A 15,033-nucleotide genomic window follows, 5' to 3' on the forward strand; every position below is an offset into this window, starting at 1 on the left:
CTGACGTAGTTTATATATTATGATCGCGTTTTCACCGACTCGGGGCGTCGATCACGGTGGAGGAAGTAAATTGTTAGGTACCTAGTAAGGCAGAGCGTCTTTGACAATTCGACCTAACGAGGATTGAGATTAGCTATTGTAATGTGTATAAGAAGCAAATGTTCGCAACTTAGGGCGGAATTAGAAGACAAGGCAATAAAGGAATATTTGCGCCACAACATACAAGACCAGATCATGGGAGTGTAATGTTTGATATAGGAACAAATGGGACAGGTAAGTGATGATGATCAAGGAGCGAAAGCTAGTGAATAACTAGTAGTATGCTTGTAGTATGAAATAGGTAATGTTCGTACTGGCCATCACAGTGGCGCGAATATTGGAGAAGGGGCACAAGGATGGATCTGTGTACCTTCGGATCAATGAGACAAGCGTCCCCCCCCCAAGACACAATTGGTAGGTCAAACGACTTGCGGTAGCATCTAACGCTAAGGTTTGCAAGGGTGGGAGCAAGCTAAGAACCGTCCTGATCGGCGGACGCGGCTACGATGAAGGAAGGCCGAGAAAGGCGACGAGAGACTCGAGAGAATGGGAGATGAATGATGAGTAGAGAATATGCTATACCTATGCAAGAGGAATCCAAGGTTGGTTTAACGGGGCATTGGTACTGTGTGTCGATTGAGCGTTTCGTCTGCAAGGGCGGGCTATGTGGTTCGGATGGAATTTGAGAAGCGGCAGAGCGGTAATAGTTCCTCTTAGGGGGTTTATAGAGTACAGGATCAACCACAATATATTGGATTGAACAGGAGGGATAAGGGCTGATTGAGTGTCCTAAACTCCCTTCAAATGTTATTCTTATTTTTTTGTTCTTCTTTCTTTCTTTATTGCTCGAATTTGTAGTCGATGTCAGAAGTGAAATGGAGGTCAAAATTAAGAGGAGGGATGGTTGTAATGGAAATAAGGTAGGTAAGGTAAGGCGAGAAGATAGCTTAGTTCGGTTGAGAATGGCAAGATGTGAATCTCGAAAGTGTCGAAAATGGAATGGGCCCAAGCAAGGCCTAGCGGGACCACAAGAGATGAGCAGGAACGTGCCTCCCCCATAAGCACATAAGCAGCAGCCTGTACCCAACTGTATGTATTGTACTTACCCTCCTGAAGTCCTAATACCTATTGAACCTTAGGTACCTACTACTACTTAGGTAGTATTGTATTGTACCGTTGACACAGGCACTGCATGTACTTGTACGAAGTACATAGGTACTTGAGCATCAATGATCAATGATTGATTTGAAGTCTCTCCGGCCGGGGGTAAGGTTAGGGGCATGCCACATTAATTAGCGTCTAGTTACTGTGCATGCACTGTATTAATACCTCTACGGCCAACATTGAACGTCTAAAAGGGCCTGGAGCTGATGCCGCTATCTGCTATTGCAACAATCTGTTACAGTGAATCTTTCAACCTTTGCTATTTTTCATAGCATTACTTCGGACTCGGTCGAGTATTAACTAACTAGGCCAGGTAGTATAAAAGACAAAGCGGAATACTAATTGCCACTAAATATATATAGTTATATATGTTTGTATATATTTGTGCTAGAAACATGCCATTTTTACATATCCATAGATGATGTTCTCGACGGCGACGCCGCTGCTTAACTACTAGGTACCTAGTAGTAGGGGCTTAGGCTCTCTTTACATATTATTACACAGTGTTTGCATAATTCAACACTAAACCTGTAGGCTGTGTAGGTACATTTTATTTAAAGTCATCTCGGAATCTAAAACGTTTCGTCTCGCTAGGGTCTATCGATCTCCCTAATCTAGACACTAACCATTTTCCATACATACATAACTACATATGTACATACATACATACATACCTACATGCCTAGGCAATTCGAATTGGGCGTGTAACTTATTATTTCTTTCTACGAATGAAGTTGCCATTTTATGCGAGAAATGGTAAACTGGTAAAATGGTAAAATAATGAAATTAATACATATCCGCGTGGCTGTCTATCTTGCTTGAAGATGCAGGTATGTAGGTATGCAATTTACATCTTACACTCAATTACTTGAAGTCACATGTGCACATCGCAGTCTACATACATTCACATGTATGAAATGTACTACTACAAATATGCTAATATAGTTCTTACCTCGAACGCACTTGGCACATGGCATCGCATTCGTATCGATACTTCTTCACATTGTACGCAGTCTACATAGTAACTACACCTAGCCCCTATTGGCCGCCGCCCCTTAAGATGGGATGTAGGTACTAGGTATTCATCCTCCCGACACTTCTCTCCTCTCTCCAGGCCGTTTCCGCAGTCCCCACTTAGGGTACCGCGCTTGGAGGACCGTTAATGGGCTCGGAGTTGTCAACGGGGGACGGATGATCTGACAATGTTACAATCCCCTCATTCCTAAGCATGCCACAAAGACCCAGCCCACAAGCTATTTCCACTGCTATCATCTAACCTTACCTACGCTATGCACTAAGCTATGTATGTGCTATGTAGGTAGGTATGTAACCTAGATATGTAGGTAGACATGTAGGTAGACATGTAGGTAGACATGTAAGGTAGCTGAATAATTCCCACTTGTGCCTCCCGTCAGGGGGGTTCTACTCGGACAACCAGGATAAGCCCAAATCTGTTCAATACGTATTATGTATGTACCTATGTTCGACCGTTATGCGCATTGCATTGTCTACTATTGTTTAATATCCCAATCTCCGGCTTATCAGAGCTTGCCAGCACATTGCCGGTCCTGCCGTGGCAAGTCAACTACTCAACTACTAAGTAATTACTAACCTTAGTGTAGTATATGCTAAGCAGATGTCTTTTCGGCCCAAGATATCGACATCCTAAACTATGTAACCACTCCTATGATATGTGCCTAGGTCCGTAGGTTAGGTTAGCATGAAGGAAAATCGCTGCGACTCGGCCCATCCACCCAGTTAGCAGCAAATCTAGTCTCGGAGCGCCTGCGGGATGACATCGGGGATCTTAATTAGAAAGGGTCCTTTCTTCCCCAGATGTTTCAATGGCAAGTCGGGATTGGGGAGAGGATGAGAAGTTGCATATGCTGACTCAGAAAATGCTATAAGTATCGTACATATCTATCTACCCGAAGGTAGGGAGTAATGCAACAGAATCCCAGACAAGTCTCTTTGCGCAGGGGCGATTACGAGCTTCAACCCTAAATGGCCGCTGAATGAGAAAGCCGTATTTTCTGATTCGCACGGCGCTATGTCATGCGACGCTGGTAATGTTGCATTTCGTCTAGATCATGAAGCCAGATCACAGGTAATATATCTCGGCCAATATCCTCATCGCTGTGAACGACATTCATATATACCTTACCTAGTAGGTAGGTAACTAGGTAACTTCCTATTGTGTATAATACGTCCTGATGACCCACGTTACAGCTTGAATCGATAATATGGATGGAATAAGTGTAAGATCCATTTGACTGAGAAGAACATAACTGAATCATCACTCGATATAAGTTGCTACCCATCTAGGAACTTTTTGGTACGTGTATGGATACCTAACCTTAGTAGCTACCGAGTCCAAGGCGATCGTCGGAAAGCAGTGCAGCCGAATACATTCATTCCCCGAATCTGATGTACCAGAATAGACCACCGAGGGCTGCTACGCGAAGAGGCGTTACTCGACCTAAAGTGTGTCTTTGGAATTCCAGAGACAGTGATATGTTCCTATCCTATTTGTTAGTCTTCTTTGCCTAGCAGTCAGGGACAGTAACGAGTCGCTCTTTATATAGCTACTATATACTAGATAATGAGTAGACGTAGTACTACATTGCCCTAATCTCACGCTCGTGCCTATATGTATGAATGATGATAATAATAATAAAAACCCTGCTTTTCCACTTCTAACCAGACATTACTTTCCGTTATGGTATTTACATTGCCACCGAGGGTATATTCTATAATGGACCAGCAAGGACCCGACGTTCGAACTCGTGGAGATCATGTAACATTGGTGTATGTGGTACAAATTTCCAACCTATTTCGGTAGGTTGAAAGATGGTGCACTCAGAGACCCATTTCGTTTCTTAAATTTTTAGTTAATAAGCCAGTGATCCAGTTCCAAGATCCTAACTCCTTATATGGTCTTTTTGTCGACATTAGCCTTGAGAAGATATGACAACTAGTGAATCCGCTCAATGATGATGGCCGAACTGTGTGAGAAGAGGCAAGAACATGCCAGCAACTGTCGCTAATGTCTCTCGCATCTGCGGGTGGGCATGCTTTCGTTGAGCACTGTCTGCGTAGCCATTGCCTGCCGAGCTACTGTCGTGGCCTGAGGGGGAGTCACCTTCTTGCATAGCATGCATCGCGACGTATCTGAAAGCATGGATTAGAAAGATTACCTATAGGTATAACGTGCACACTAGAGCCAGACTTACAGGAAGGTTCCAGCCGAAAATAACAACAGCATTCCGGTCCACCATTGATGCGATTCGCTATCCCCACCTCCACCGAGGAAACTGACAAGTATAAAGGTTGCCCAGGCCCCAAAGGGAGAAGCCAAGCTAAACACGATTAAGTGACCTCGGGCAGCGCGCTTGGAGAGACCCTGCTTTAGTAACACCGAAGTGAGCCCAAAAGCGGCAGGGGCCTTGTGTACCATAATGGCAATGAACACAATGAAGCCTAATTTGGTGTCTGGCGCAGTAGCCGAGGCACCCATTGCGATGCCATCCGCAACGGCATGTATGACTAGTCCTGTCGTTGTTGCTAGGCTTCTCGTTTGTTTCGGTGTTGGTGTTAAGGAGCCTAGGAAACCCTCGGTTTCTTCCTCATCACGGGAGAGAGACGAAGCGCCCAAGTTACTCAAGCTGATATGTCGTGGTGGCGGCGGCGGTTGGAAGTTCTCGGATGCATGGCGAGGTAGTCGGTCAATCAGAAACATGAGTATGAAGCCAAGTATCAAAGAAAGGCCAATGTAGAAAGTGGGAACTTCTGTTCCACTGTGCTGAGACCCTGAACCGGGGCTCGCCTCATCTCCTGGCGTTATCTCTGGGTCATCCTCTGCTGCTCTGATACGCGGAGTAGGGTTGGTAGGCTCTTCATTGCTAGAGACTTCTGAACGAAGCTGTGCATTGTGAACACCATCCAAACTGTCTTCTCTTCTAGATATAACAGACCAATCGATATCACTCCGCGGGAAAGATGATCCTGCTGCCCAACTGACCCCAGATGCCTGCCTGGGAATGTGTATATTTCTTGAGTTTGAAGACTGCGTATGGGTTGTTGAGGCTTCGGTTATAGCCTCGATTCCCTCGGGTATAATAACTATTAGAGACGTACCGACTAGTATGCCTATGCCGATACTCGATATAAAACGAAGCTGCGATTGCGATAGGGTCATGGATAATGGTAATGCGCCGGCTAGGAAGGAGCTGTTTTTATTAATATTTTGTCATGAGAGGTAGCCTTTTCCCAAGACTTACGCCAATGCCATCACAACCTTGGATACAATATGTTAGTCCTTCACGAATATAACAAAGGGAGGGAATCACAATCAGGAAGGGGCCAAGAAAAGGTCGACAACATACCGTCAAGGCAAGAAGAATGAATAACCCAGTTCCAGCCATGATTAGTGATTTCGCTTTAGGAACCTGAATGGAATCTGGTTCCTGTTACCGATTCATTGGAGGAGAGATGCTTTGCTAATGTCGAGTCCACATCGGGTTGAAGATACTTCGTAATGGCAATGACAATATCAAAAGCAATGACAACAATATAATTTCTTACTACAAGAAAGGAGAGTAGGCAATTATCTAAAGTACTTAGACCACCCGGACCTTAATACGTCAGATAATGCAACAATTGAAGAAGGAGAAAAAAAAAAGAGTGGTGCTTCAAGGCTAAGAAATGGAGAATATGATAATCCTAGGTTGAAAGTTGGACATGGTTTCTTTTCTTTTCTTTTTTTCTACAGGGCTTTTTTCTTTTTTTGCGACGGTACAGTAGCCTCAAAATAAAATGTTCAGAAACAGTTCTGCCGTAGGCACCTAGGTTGGCTGGATGTAACCTCTAACCAACGGCCGCTAAAAATTCAGAACATCTATCCCCTGTCGCAACTTGCTTTTAGGCGGGACCAATGTGCACGTCACTGCCGAATTTCCATCTTGAGCGGTACCTTATCAAGTGTTATATTAAGAGCTAGTACTGAAACGGCTTAGACTCAAGGGGCTATAAGGGTCTACAAGGGTAAAGTGATCTGTGCTCAAAGTGTGCTCCATCCGTAAGACTGAATAAGCGTCGCGGTTTCCCATCATCTATAACGCGACGTACTTAGATCTCGTTGAGCGCGTTAAGTGCGACGATCTCGCAACTTTTCCTCTACCAACTTACTATCTACCTACACTTTTTTACAACTTACTAGTTATCTCCCTACACTTTTTTACAACTCAACTTCTCTATCGAAAAGGCAACATCATCCAACATCGCTAATTTTCATTCCAAGTCTCAATTGTAACCCCAAGTCGTATTCCTTCGCCAAATTGCATATTACACCCTCCCTCTGGGTACATAAGACTGACATCGTGAACTCGTCTGACAAGATGGAGGATGAATGTATGTGACCTGAGTGATTGTTATTCAAAACCATCAACTAATTTCATCTTTAGGGACGGTCGACGCTACTGAGGCGACTACTATCTCGCTTGCGCGACCCTCGCCAAAAGGAACCGAGAAGATCGCAGCCTTCAAACCGAGTTTCACTTATCCTATTTTTGGCAAAGATGAGCGCATATTCGGCTACAAAGGCCTGAGAATCAACATTGAATATGATGCAAGAGACTTGCGACCGAACCTAACAATCACCTCGGATAAGAAATTCTCCACGGTTGGTGATGTCGAGGCTCTTGATGTGAAGGAAACGATGAAGGAATATTTACCTGCAGGTTCGTTCCAATACCGCACAAACTCTTGACAGTACTTGCTAATACTGTCAAGTTGCCTTCCAATCTAAGAAAGAATTTGGCCAGGCTTTGAGAATGCTCCCCGATACATGGACGCCCCCCGGAAGTCTACTGAAAACTTTGGAGAAGAACGGAGAGGTCTACGAGATTTGGTACGGCACTTTAGCTGACCCAGCTATCTTGCAAATAATCAAGCGCGTCCAACTCATGGCTTTGTTCTTTATCGAAGGTGGATCCTACATAGGCGAGGACGCTGACGGCAATGATGAACCGGAACACTCCTTGGCAAGATGGACAGTGTTCTTTGCCTACAAAAAGGGAGTCGACTCTGAAGCTGCGGGCAAAACTCAATATACCTTTCAAGGTTATGCGACAGTCTACACCTTTTGGATGTACCAACAGCCTACCCCACCGGCATCTCCAAGTTCAGAGAAGGAGACTGATTTATGGGACCTATCCAACGATAGCTTCACTATTGATCAAGCTATTCATCGCAAGAGAATCTCACAGTTTATAATCCTCCCCCCTTTTCAAGGCAAAGGAATTGGCGCTTTTCTCTACAATACTATCTTCGAGCTTGGGCTGAAGACAGCTACCACGAAAGAAGTGACAGTGGAAGATCCCAACGAGGACTTTGATTTACTGCGAGATTTATGCGACCTGAAGTATTTACTAAAGAACGTCCCCGAATTCGCTGAGCTCGAGGTCAACACGGATATTCATGTTCCCACGAAGGCTGGCATATTACATCACAACACCAAGATATCTTCGCGAGGGAATGAATCCAGCGACGGTATTGTTGACATTGTCAAGCTTGAGGAGATCCGAGTTCAGAACAAGATTGCACCACGACAATTCTGGCGACTTGTCGAAATGCATCTCATGTCAAAGCTACCTGATTCTGTGCGACCAGAAGCCATTGAGACTAAGAAGAGCAGATCGGCTGCGCCAAAGGCAGATAAACATGCCTACATGCTTTGGCGTCTACTGCTCAAGCAGCGTCTGTACCGCCGCAATGCTTCTGTCCTAGGCGAATTTGAGATTACCGAGCGTATCATCAAGTTGAATGAGACCGTGGACAACGTCGAATGGGAGTACGCTATAATTCTTGAGCGGTTTGCGTCGAAACCACCTGTTGCTAATGGCAAGAGGACGTTGGATGACGACCTTGAAGCAACGGGCTCTTCCAGTAAAAAGGCTCGGGTTGAGGATCTCAAGTAACTAGATCGTTCTTGGTCATCTCGGCTGGATCGAACATTTTTCATATCTGGTTTTTGAGGGGATAAGGAGTTCTGGTGGTTCTCATGATACCTGCGCTGTACAATTCGCATTCCGGGTGGGCTTTGAAGTTTTATGTTCCAGGGGAAGTAGATAATGAATTGGGGGGGGAGAGGGGGCATTTGGTCACCATCTTGACTAGGATGTCAAGCTTGCACGTTGAGCTGCACATTGCGGATACCATGTCGTATACCAAAGAAGCAAAAATCACGAAGTTCTTGGATCAAAGCAGTAAATGGCTTCGTTAGTCTAGCTATCTCATTGACGTGTTACTTAGGTTTTTACTTAGGTAGTCTATGGTAAAAAGAAAACGCCTTGAACTCCTTCCCATGTGGACGTCTATATAATCACTCCTCATCTTTATGTCTACTTTTTACTCTAAGTACCTTTACCAAGTTGGCTGGCGGTGACGGCGGCTTCTCGTACGGCTTTGGCAACGGTGGCGCGTACCCGGCCGTCCTCGAGCACCAGAATTCCCTGAATGGTGCAGCCGCCGGGCGTGCTGATCCTGTCTCGAAGGAGAGCGGGGTGGTCGCCGTGGAGGACTAGGTCGGCAGCGCCCTTCATGGATTGCGCGGCCATCCGCAGGGCTTCGGCCCGGGGAAGTCCTAGAGACACGGCACCGTCTACGGCGGCTTCGAGCATGAGCGAAAAGAATGCTGGGCCAGATCCGGCGAGAGCTGTGGATACGTCCATGTTCCTGGCAGGAAGGTAGATGACGTCGCCAATGCGCTTGAATATCCACGTCACGAGGCTCGAGGTCTGGGGTGGCAGAGGTGGTTCGCTGTTCGCAATGACAGTTACACCTTGTCTAACTATGCTAGCCGTGTTGGGCACCGCCCGTACGATCCTGCAGCGGCCATCAACCTCTGGATCCTTCTCGGGCACGGCTCCGTGGAGGATCTTCTCGATCTGGGGGACGGTGACTCCGGCGCATATGCTGATGAGGAGTTTCCCGTGGAGGGCCTTGGACAGGCCGGGCTCGTTCAGGAGCTCCTCTATCATCCAGGGCTTGCAGGCCAGGATGATCACGTCCGACTTCATCACCGCGGCGACATTCTCCTTCTGGACGACCTTGAGCGAAGAGCTGTGTTCCCACAGGGCTTGCTTGACCCGTTTAGCAGACTCTGGACGGCGCACGCAGGCGATGAAGCGGGAGGGGAGTCGGGATGGGACCTCGTCGGCGGGAGTGGACCGTCCGGATGGGGTTTGCAAGGGACGAGGAGCGGACATCTCTTGCAAGGAGCTTAGGATTCCGGAGAGGATGGCAACGCCCATGGTACCTGATCATCATCGTCAAATTAGCTTATCGGATCTGCAAGGCACGCTATAGTTATGTACTATGGGGAATTCAAGACATACCGCAGCCAAGAACTGCCAAGGTCAGTTCCGGCGCATTGTGCTCATGATGCGTGATTGCCAGCATCTTGTCGAACGTTCCTGACTGAGGCATGGTGATATGTATGTAACCGTTGAGGCAACGGGTATGGATGTTTGTCTTGGTATTGTTATATTGTTATATTGTTATAGTATATGTATGAGATTGTTAATTGTTGTTGTTGGTGCTGCAGAAAGAGAGAAACCTGAGCAAGCAAACAAGAACAGAGCGGAAACTGGAACTACTAGACTACTAATAGAAAAACGCACGAGAAAAACGCACGGGAACAACCCCCTTTTCTAATCCTAGATCTTTTTTATTTTTAGGGATTTTTTGCCTGAAGAAAAAAACATGGAAAAGAAAAAAGACAGCTAACGAATCACCCAAAGTACCTATTAAATTATGTTCCACCACATTTTCCTAGGGAACACTTGTTAGGTTTCTGATCTCCGGTGTCTTGGTCCCCAATAGGAAGCCCAAACGAAGAAGAACCGCTTCAATAAGAAAAGCAAATTGTTCCCGACTAATAAGAATCCCGACTCTGTAACTACATAAGTGCCTAACTTAAGTGCTTCTAGAACAGTTAGCCGAAGTCGCACCGAATTTATCTTGTACTTCTCTGCTGCTAAATTGCTTTCACCGCCCACCTTATTTGTACTAGCTCACCTTAATCTTATCGTGCTACATAACTAGTACTAGTTAGTTAGTAGTAGTGTCACTGTCACCGAGAACCTTGGAACCCCGCGCTATGGTGCATTATTTACATACTAGGTATATAGATGTACCCACATTTACCATTTCAAGTACCGATGTACATGTAGCCCTGGGCCTGAGCTTGTTCCAAAAAGTTACAGCGCTGAGCTGGAGCTTCAATCTTTAATCTTTCCAACCTCGAACTTTCAATCCATGCATGCTCTTTGTGTGTTGTGAAGCAAAGCACCGCCACAACACTACCACCACCATTGCAGTATCTTATCTTCTTCATTATACCAAGACGACGACATTCGCTTGCTAGCTGTGATGTCACAATGGCGACCGCAGACCCTTTCGAAGTGCGCATGCGCTTCAGTTCTCAACTGCAACATATGAATGCTAGCACAACGTCAGCCCAGAAAGCCGCGCAGTATGCTCTCAAGTACAAAGACATGGATGAGGATCTTCATTCATGTATCCTAGAGCAGCTGGAGAAGGTAAGCTCTTTTGCTGGCATTCTTTTGGAATTGATAGTATCTAACCGTGAAGTGTAGACCAGCATGAACACACGCGCCAATATCATGTATTTCGTCGAACATCTACTTGAGATGTCCTCTAAAGATCGCCAAAACGAATATGTTCGTATGATGCAGCGTGACCTCATTCGAGTTGTCGACGCTGTTTGTCCTGAGGATGGATCAGGCGCTGCCAATGTCAAGGTTGTCCGAAAGGTGAGGCTCTCTCACTCTAGATTGAAATATACAAGGCTAGATTGAAGCTATCATGATCAAGCTAACAGCATGGAATCATAGGTCCTTCAAGGCCTCATGAACAAGTCCATCTTACTTGAGCAGCACGTAACAGAGATCGAAGCCTGTCTCAAAGAACGCGACACCTCCGCCGACACCGGTTTTTCTTCTCCTGCCAACGGTGACAATGGCCCCAGCTCGCATAATGGCAACAGCGTGAACAGCTCCAACCGCCTCGATAAGCGCCAGATTGAACAACGCATCGAAGAAGACCGCGAACGCCACAAGCGTATGCGCGAGAGCATGTGGGCTGTCCCACCCTCCATAGAAGAAGAGGCGGCAAAGCTGTACGAGGAGACTAGCGAGCTAGGTGAGGATGATCACATCCTTGGTATTGAAGAACGTGAGCAGTTCCTCGATGAGATGGACATGGATAAATGCCACCACTCACGAGGTAGAGCTGCTGCTACAAACGGAACCTCGTTGCATTAGGATGCGCCACTTCCGTCGCCACCTTCGTCGCCGCCCTCGCTAGTATACTCGCTGCGAACTCTGAAATCGCGTACAAAAATGAGACGATATTTAGAACTAAGTCAAGCTCGTGAGCGGGACTTGGCTATCTCCAGATGGTTTGACTCAATGGTAGAGCCAATGGAGGACCCGATGAAAGGCCCGGTGGAAAAGCCATCCGAAGAGTCAATGGAAGAGGAAGGATAAGATCAGGAAAGAGAACATGGCCTGTGATGCATTGCGCGGCGTTTTAGGGTTAGGAAAATCAAGATAGGTAATGAATCTGGTTTCTGCTTTCTATGAGAGGCTGGCGTTAATATTGGAGAGGCTGTTTTACTTTGCCGCTATAATGGCATTTAGGGGTAAATTTTTGCAGACTCTCATGGCTAGGTACTTTAATACCCTGCATCTGTACCGTACCCTGTGTAGGTAGTCAGATAGACTATCTTAATGATACCCTGAATTACAACAGTATAACATCATTTAGTAAGACTCGTATGCTGTGACAACTCTTTGTTCTTGTTCTCGTTTCCAGAAGAAACTCGGTGTTGGTAATTTTATTAACTTCGAGATCATTTGTAGTTTGACGTAAATCAAGAGCAGGTGATATACTAAATAACGTATTGTACATAAGATTGTACATAAGCCTAAACATTATTTTGGTGCTTCCTTTACTTACCTATGTAGGGTAGGCTGAGATCGGCTTATATACCCCGAGGTAGGTAGCTATATATGTACGTTGGGTAGCTTCGCATACTCTAGTGATTCTAAAGCGTCATGGTGAACTTTTGAACTCTTCCACTAGGTATGTATGTATGTATGTATGTATGTATGTATGTATGTATGTATGTATGTACAAAGAAAAAGGATAACAACAACGACAACAATAATAGAGATAGGTAAGTTCCACTACATACCCTAGGTAGTACTTACTTACTAAGTTAGTAGGTGCTTACCTTTACGTATGATATGCGCGGATAACATCTCACGTCTTACCTAGGTGCTCATTACATATACCTATACATAGATAGCACATATATAGACGAGACAATTTCCCATAAACCCAAACCTCAATGCCAAAGATCCTAATATTCGGCACCGGCAGCCTCGGCGCCTGCTACGCCTGGGTTCTCGCCAACGCCGTCGGCGAGCACAACGTCACCGCCATATGCCGCTCCAACTACGACGCCGTGGCGCGGGACGGGTTCACCATCCACTCCGGGCTGTGGGGGGAGAACCTGCGGTTCCGCCCGCGCGTCGCGAGGTCGGTTGAGGAGGCTGTGCTACAACTACAACAACATCAACAACAGTCAGATGATAACGACGGATTGTTCGACTACGTCCTCGTGGCCTCCAAAGCCCTCCCCACCGTCCCCTCCACCGCCTCCCTCATCGCCCCCGCCGTGACACCGGGCCAGACTACGGTCGTGCTCATCCAGAACGGCATCGGCATCGAGGACGAGTACGCCCGCGCGTTCCCCGCCAACCCGCTGCTCAGCACCGTCGCCTACTTACCCGCCACCCAGGTCCGGCCGGGGGTTGTGCGGCACACGGAGGTCGAGCTGCTGCACGTCGGGGCGTATCCCGCAACGGGAGGAGAGGGAGAGGGAGAGGGAAGGCGAGCGGCGAACGCATTCGCAGCGCTGCTGGCGCAGGGCGGGGCGACGGCGCAGGTGCACGCGGACGTGCAGAGGGAGCGGTGGGTCAAGCTGCTGGTGAACGCGGCGTGGAACCCCGTGTGCGCGCTTACGAGGCTGCGGGACCGGGAGTTCCTGACTGCGAGCGAGCGGCTGCGGCTAGGCCCGGAGCAGCAAGAGGAAGGCGGCGACGGTTTCCGGTTCATCCGCGACGTGATGCTGGAGATCGCATCCGTGGCGCGCGCGCACGGGTACGCGGACGTCGGCGAGGAGCTCGTGCTGTTCCAGCTCCGCCGCGCTGCGGCAAGGGGCTTGCCCGGCATACAGCCGTCGATGCAGGCGGATGCGCTGGCGGGGCGCAGGTTGGAGGTTGATGCGATTGTGGGCAATGCGGTTAGGTTGGCCGGGAAGAAGGGGGTGCCGGTGCCGATGCTGAGGACGGTGCATCTTCTTGCTAATGGGCTTAGTGAGAGTTTGTCTCGTGGGAAGGAGATGAGTTAGGGGGTGGGGATGAGGGGGTATAGGGGTTAAAATCGGGTTGGCTCAGGGGGGAGTATTCTAAGTTACTATGTATAGACTACACGCTGTGGAGGCTGGTCACAATTACATGTTAAATGATAGAAAGTGCCATTTAAGAGCAAGAGCATTTGATGCTTCCTTTGGGAAATTCACAGTTGGCTTCAGTCTGTTTTAACCAGCACTGATTTCTTCTACTGGTGAAGCCATCACTTGAACTCCCTGAGCTGATTCTTTAGGCCACTGGACAGATTTGTTGTCCGGGGTCTTGTATTGTTATACAGGATATACACAGTAATGTAGGCTCCCCTTGGGATCTAGATGCGCTTATTCCATGGTCACGGTGGCACCGAGCCCCTTCATCGTGGCTATGATCTTCTCGGCCTCGTCCTTGGGCACCGACTCCTTCATCATCTTGGGCGCGCTCTCCACGAACTTTTTGCTGTCCACCAAGCTGAGCCCCAACAAGCTCTTGACCTCCTTGATAACCTTGGCCTTGGCCGCAGCGTCGAATGCTGTCAGCTTGATGTTGAACAGGGTCTTCTCTTGAGCAGCGGGCGCCGGCTCGTTGTCTTCCGCTGCGGCCACGGGGGCGGCGGGGGCGGCGGCAAAGCCTCCAACGGGTAAGTCGGGGATATTTAGTCGCGACTACAATTTGTTTTTTGACGATTAATTATTAAATTCGGAGGGGCTTATTTAAACAGTGACGCTCAAACAAAAAGTGAACCTCAGTGGATGGGTGGGGTAAACCAACCTTTAAGCTAGATACGAGGTCGGCGGTTTCGAGAAGGGTCAAGTGACTAATTTGGTCGACGATGCCGCTGATTTTGGGGTTGGTGGCGGCAGCTGTAGAGTCATGCCGTCGCTGTATCGAAGGAGTTGTGCTCCGAAGAAAGGAAGTGGTAGATGCGCGGACAGAAGTACCGGAGTGGATTGATCGGGCGCAGGATCGAACTGCGTATCTGCACGGTGCTGACATATTTGCTGTATCCTGTCCGGCCAAGTCGAGAGAGTCAGAGTCAGAGTCAGAGTCAGAGTCAGAGTCAGAGTCAGAGTCGAGAGGCAAGAGAGGTTCGAGATATGCGACTGTACGTATAATTGGGTGTGTCTCTTGAAGTTTTTAGTTTTTGGAGATGGCACGAATTGACGAAGCTTAGCCGGCTTCGTTCCTTTCCTTACTACGCTATGTTGAATAAGGCATAGCGTCAAATCTAGATATGATCTTGAACTTGAAGCCGCTAATTCCAATTGAACTTGTTATCGATAGTACCGGCACCTTTGACCGCCTAAATTTTTAAAGAATTTGGAAATTT

The 15,033-nt window shown here is 47.5% G+C and overlaps 6 protein-coding genes across 6 annotated transcripts; 3 read left to right on the forward strand and 3 right to left on the reverse strand.

Annotated features, from left to right (window-relative positions):
- Window positions 1-3,756: 3,756 nt before the first annotated feature.
- GGS25DRAFT_476998 (Zinc/iron permease) lies at window positions 3,757-6,052 on the reverse strand. The gene is made up of 4 exons (XM_049259810.1): window positions 5,589-6,052; window positions 5,484-5,500; window positions 4,437-5,432; window positions 3,757-4,374 (listed from the first exon to the last, which is right to left on the reverse strand). Exons 1-4 carry the CDS (start codon window positions 5,625-5,627, stop codon window positions 4,191-4,193), a joined length of 1,236 nt encoding a protein of 411 aa, XP_049120325.1. The 5' UTR covers window positions 5,628-6,052; the 3' UTR covers window positions 3,757-4,190.
- A 240-nt stretch (window positions 6,053-6,292) lies between these two features.
- On the forward strand, window positions 6,293-8,398 carry GGS25DRAFT_134946 (acyl-CoA N-acyltransferase). Its single transcript, XM_049256257.1, has 3 exons — window positions 6,293-6,612; window positions 6,666-6,941; window positions 6,994-8,398. Exons 1-3 carry the CDS (start codon window positions 6,600-6,602, stop codon window positions 8,178-8,180), a joined length of 1,476 nt encoding a protein of 491 aa, XP_049120326.1. The 5' UTR covers window positions 6,293-6,599; the 3' UTR covers window positions 8,181-8,398.
- A 217-nt stretch (window positions 8,399-8,615) lies between these two features.
- On the reverse strand, window positions 8,616-9,663 carry GGS25DRAFT_518449 (pyrroline-5-carboxylate reductase; the record flags this gene model as incomplete). The annotated part of the gene is made up of 2 exons (XM_049263540.1): window positions 8,616-9,520; window positions 9,600-9,663. 2 exons carry the CDS (start codon window positions 9,661-9,663, stop codon window positions 8,616-8,618), a joined length of 969 nt encoding a protein of 322 aa, XP_049120327.1.
- An 813-nt stretch (window positions 9,664-10,476) lies between these two features.
- On the forward strand, window positions 10,477-12,103 carry GGS25DRAFT_477001 (CTD kinase subunit gamma CTK3-domain-containing protein). The gene is made up of 3 exons (XM_049259811.1): window positions 10,477-10,805; window positions 10,863-11,039; window positions 11,121-12,103. The coding sequence occupies exons 1-3, from the start codon at window positions 10,644-10,646 to the stop codon at window positions 11,547-11,549; spliced, it is 768 nt and encodes a 255-aa protein (XP_049120328.1). The 5' UTR covers window positions 10,477-10,643; the 3' UTR covers window positions 11,550-12,103.
- Window positions 12,104-12,372: 269 nt separating this feature from the next.
- Window positions 12,373-13,707, forward strand: GGS25DRAFT_477005 (6-phosphogluconate dehydrogenase C-terminal domain-like protein; the record flags this gene model as incomplete). Its single annotated transcript, XM_049259812.1, has 2 exons — window positions 12,373-12,465; window positions 12,568-13,707. Exon 2 carries the CDS (start codon window positions 12,641-12,643, stop codon window positions 13,703-13,705), a length of 1,065 nt encoding a protein of 354 aa, XP_049120329.1. The 5' UTR covers window positions 12,373-12,465; window positions 12,568-12,640.
- A 22-nt stretch (window positions 13,708-13,729) lies between these two features.
- Window positions 13,730-14,983, reverse strand: GGS25DRAFT_477006 (ClpS-like protein). The gene is made up of 3 exons (XM_049259813.1): window positions 14,778-14,983; window positions 14,475-14,753; window positions 13,730-14,368 (listed from the first exon to the last, which is right to left on the reverse strand). Exons 2-3 carry the CDS (start codon window positions 14,697-14,699, stop codon window positions 14,048-14,050), a joined length of 546 nt encoding a protein of 181 aa, XP_049120330.1. The 5' UTR covers window positions 14,700-14,753; window positions 14,778-14,983; the 3' UTR covers window positions 13,730-14,047.
- Window positions 14,984-15,033: the final 50 nt, after the last annotated feature.

Source organism: Hypoxylon fragiforme (assembly GCF_022984875.1).
Source record: "Hypoxylon fragiforme strain CBS 206.31 chromosome Unknown GGS25scaffold_2, whole genome shotgun sequence".
NCBI lineage: Eukaryota > Fungi > Ascomycota > Sordariomycetes > Xylariales > Hypoxylaceae > Hypoxylon > Hypoxylon fragiforme.

What these genes read in the sequence shown, in the direction of transcription:
- GGS25DRAFT_476998 (XM_049259810.1), bottom strand. Translation starts at nt 5,627, where the DNA reads ATGGCTGGAACTGGGTTATTCATTCTTCTTGCCTTGACG. An exon ending in TTTTCGGCTGGAACCTTCCT is followed by an intron (nt 4,375 to 4,436) that starts GTAAGTCTGGCT and finishes CCATGCTTTCAG; the next exon opens with ATACGTCGCGATGCATGCTA.
- GGS25DRAFT_134946 (XM_049256257.1), top strand. An exon ending in GAAGGAATATTTACCTGCAG is followed by an intron (nt 6,942 to 6,993) that starts GTTCGTTCCAAT and finishes AATACTGTCAAG; the next exon opens with TTGCCTTCCAATCTAAGAAA.
- GGS25DRAFT_477001 (XM_049259811.1), top strand. Translation starts at nt 10,644, where the DNA reads ATGGCGACCGCAGACCCTTTCGAAGTGCGCATGCGCTTCAGTTCTCAA. An exon ending in TCCTAGAGCAGCTGGAGAAG is followed by an intron (nt 10,806 to 10,862) that starts GTAAGCTCTTTT and finishes CGTGAAGTGTAG; the next exon opens with ACCAGCATGAACACACGCGC. An exon ending in ATGTCAAGGTTGTCCGAAAG is followed by an intron (nt 11,040 to 11,120) that starts GTGAGGCTCTCT and finishes ATGGAATCATAG; the next exon opens with GTCCTTCAAGGCCTCATGAA.
- GGS25DRAFT_477006 (XM_049259813.1), bottom strand. Translation starts at nt 14,699, where the DNA reads ATGTCAGCACCGTGCAGATACGCAGTTCGATCCTGCGCCCGATCAATC. An exon ending in ACCTCGTATCTAGCTTAAAG is followed by an intron (nt 14,369 to 14,474) that starts GTTGGTTTACCC and finishes AACAAATTGTAG; the next exon opens with TCGCGACTAAATATCCCCGA.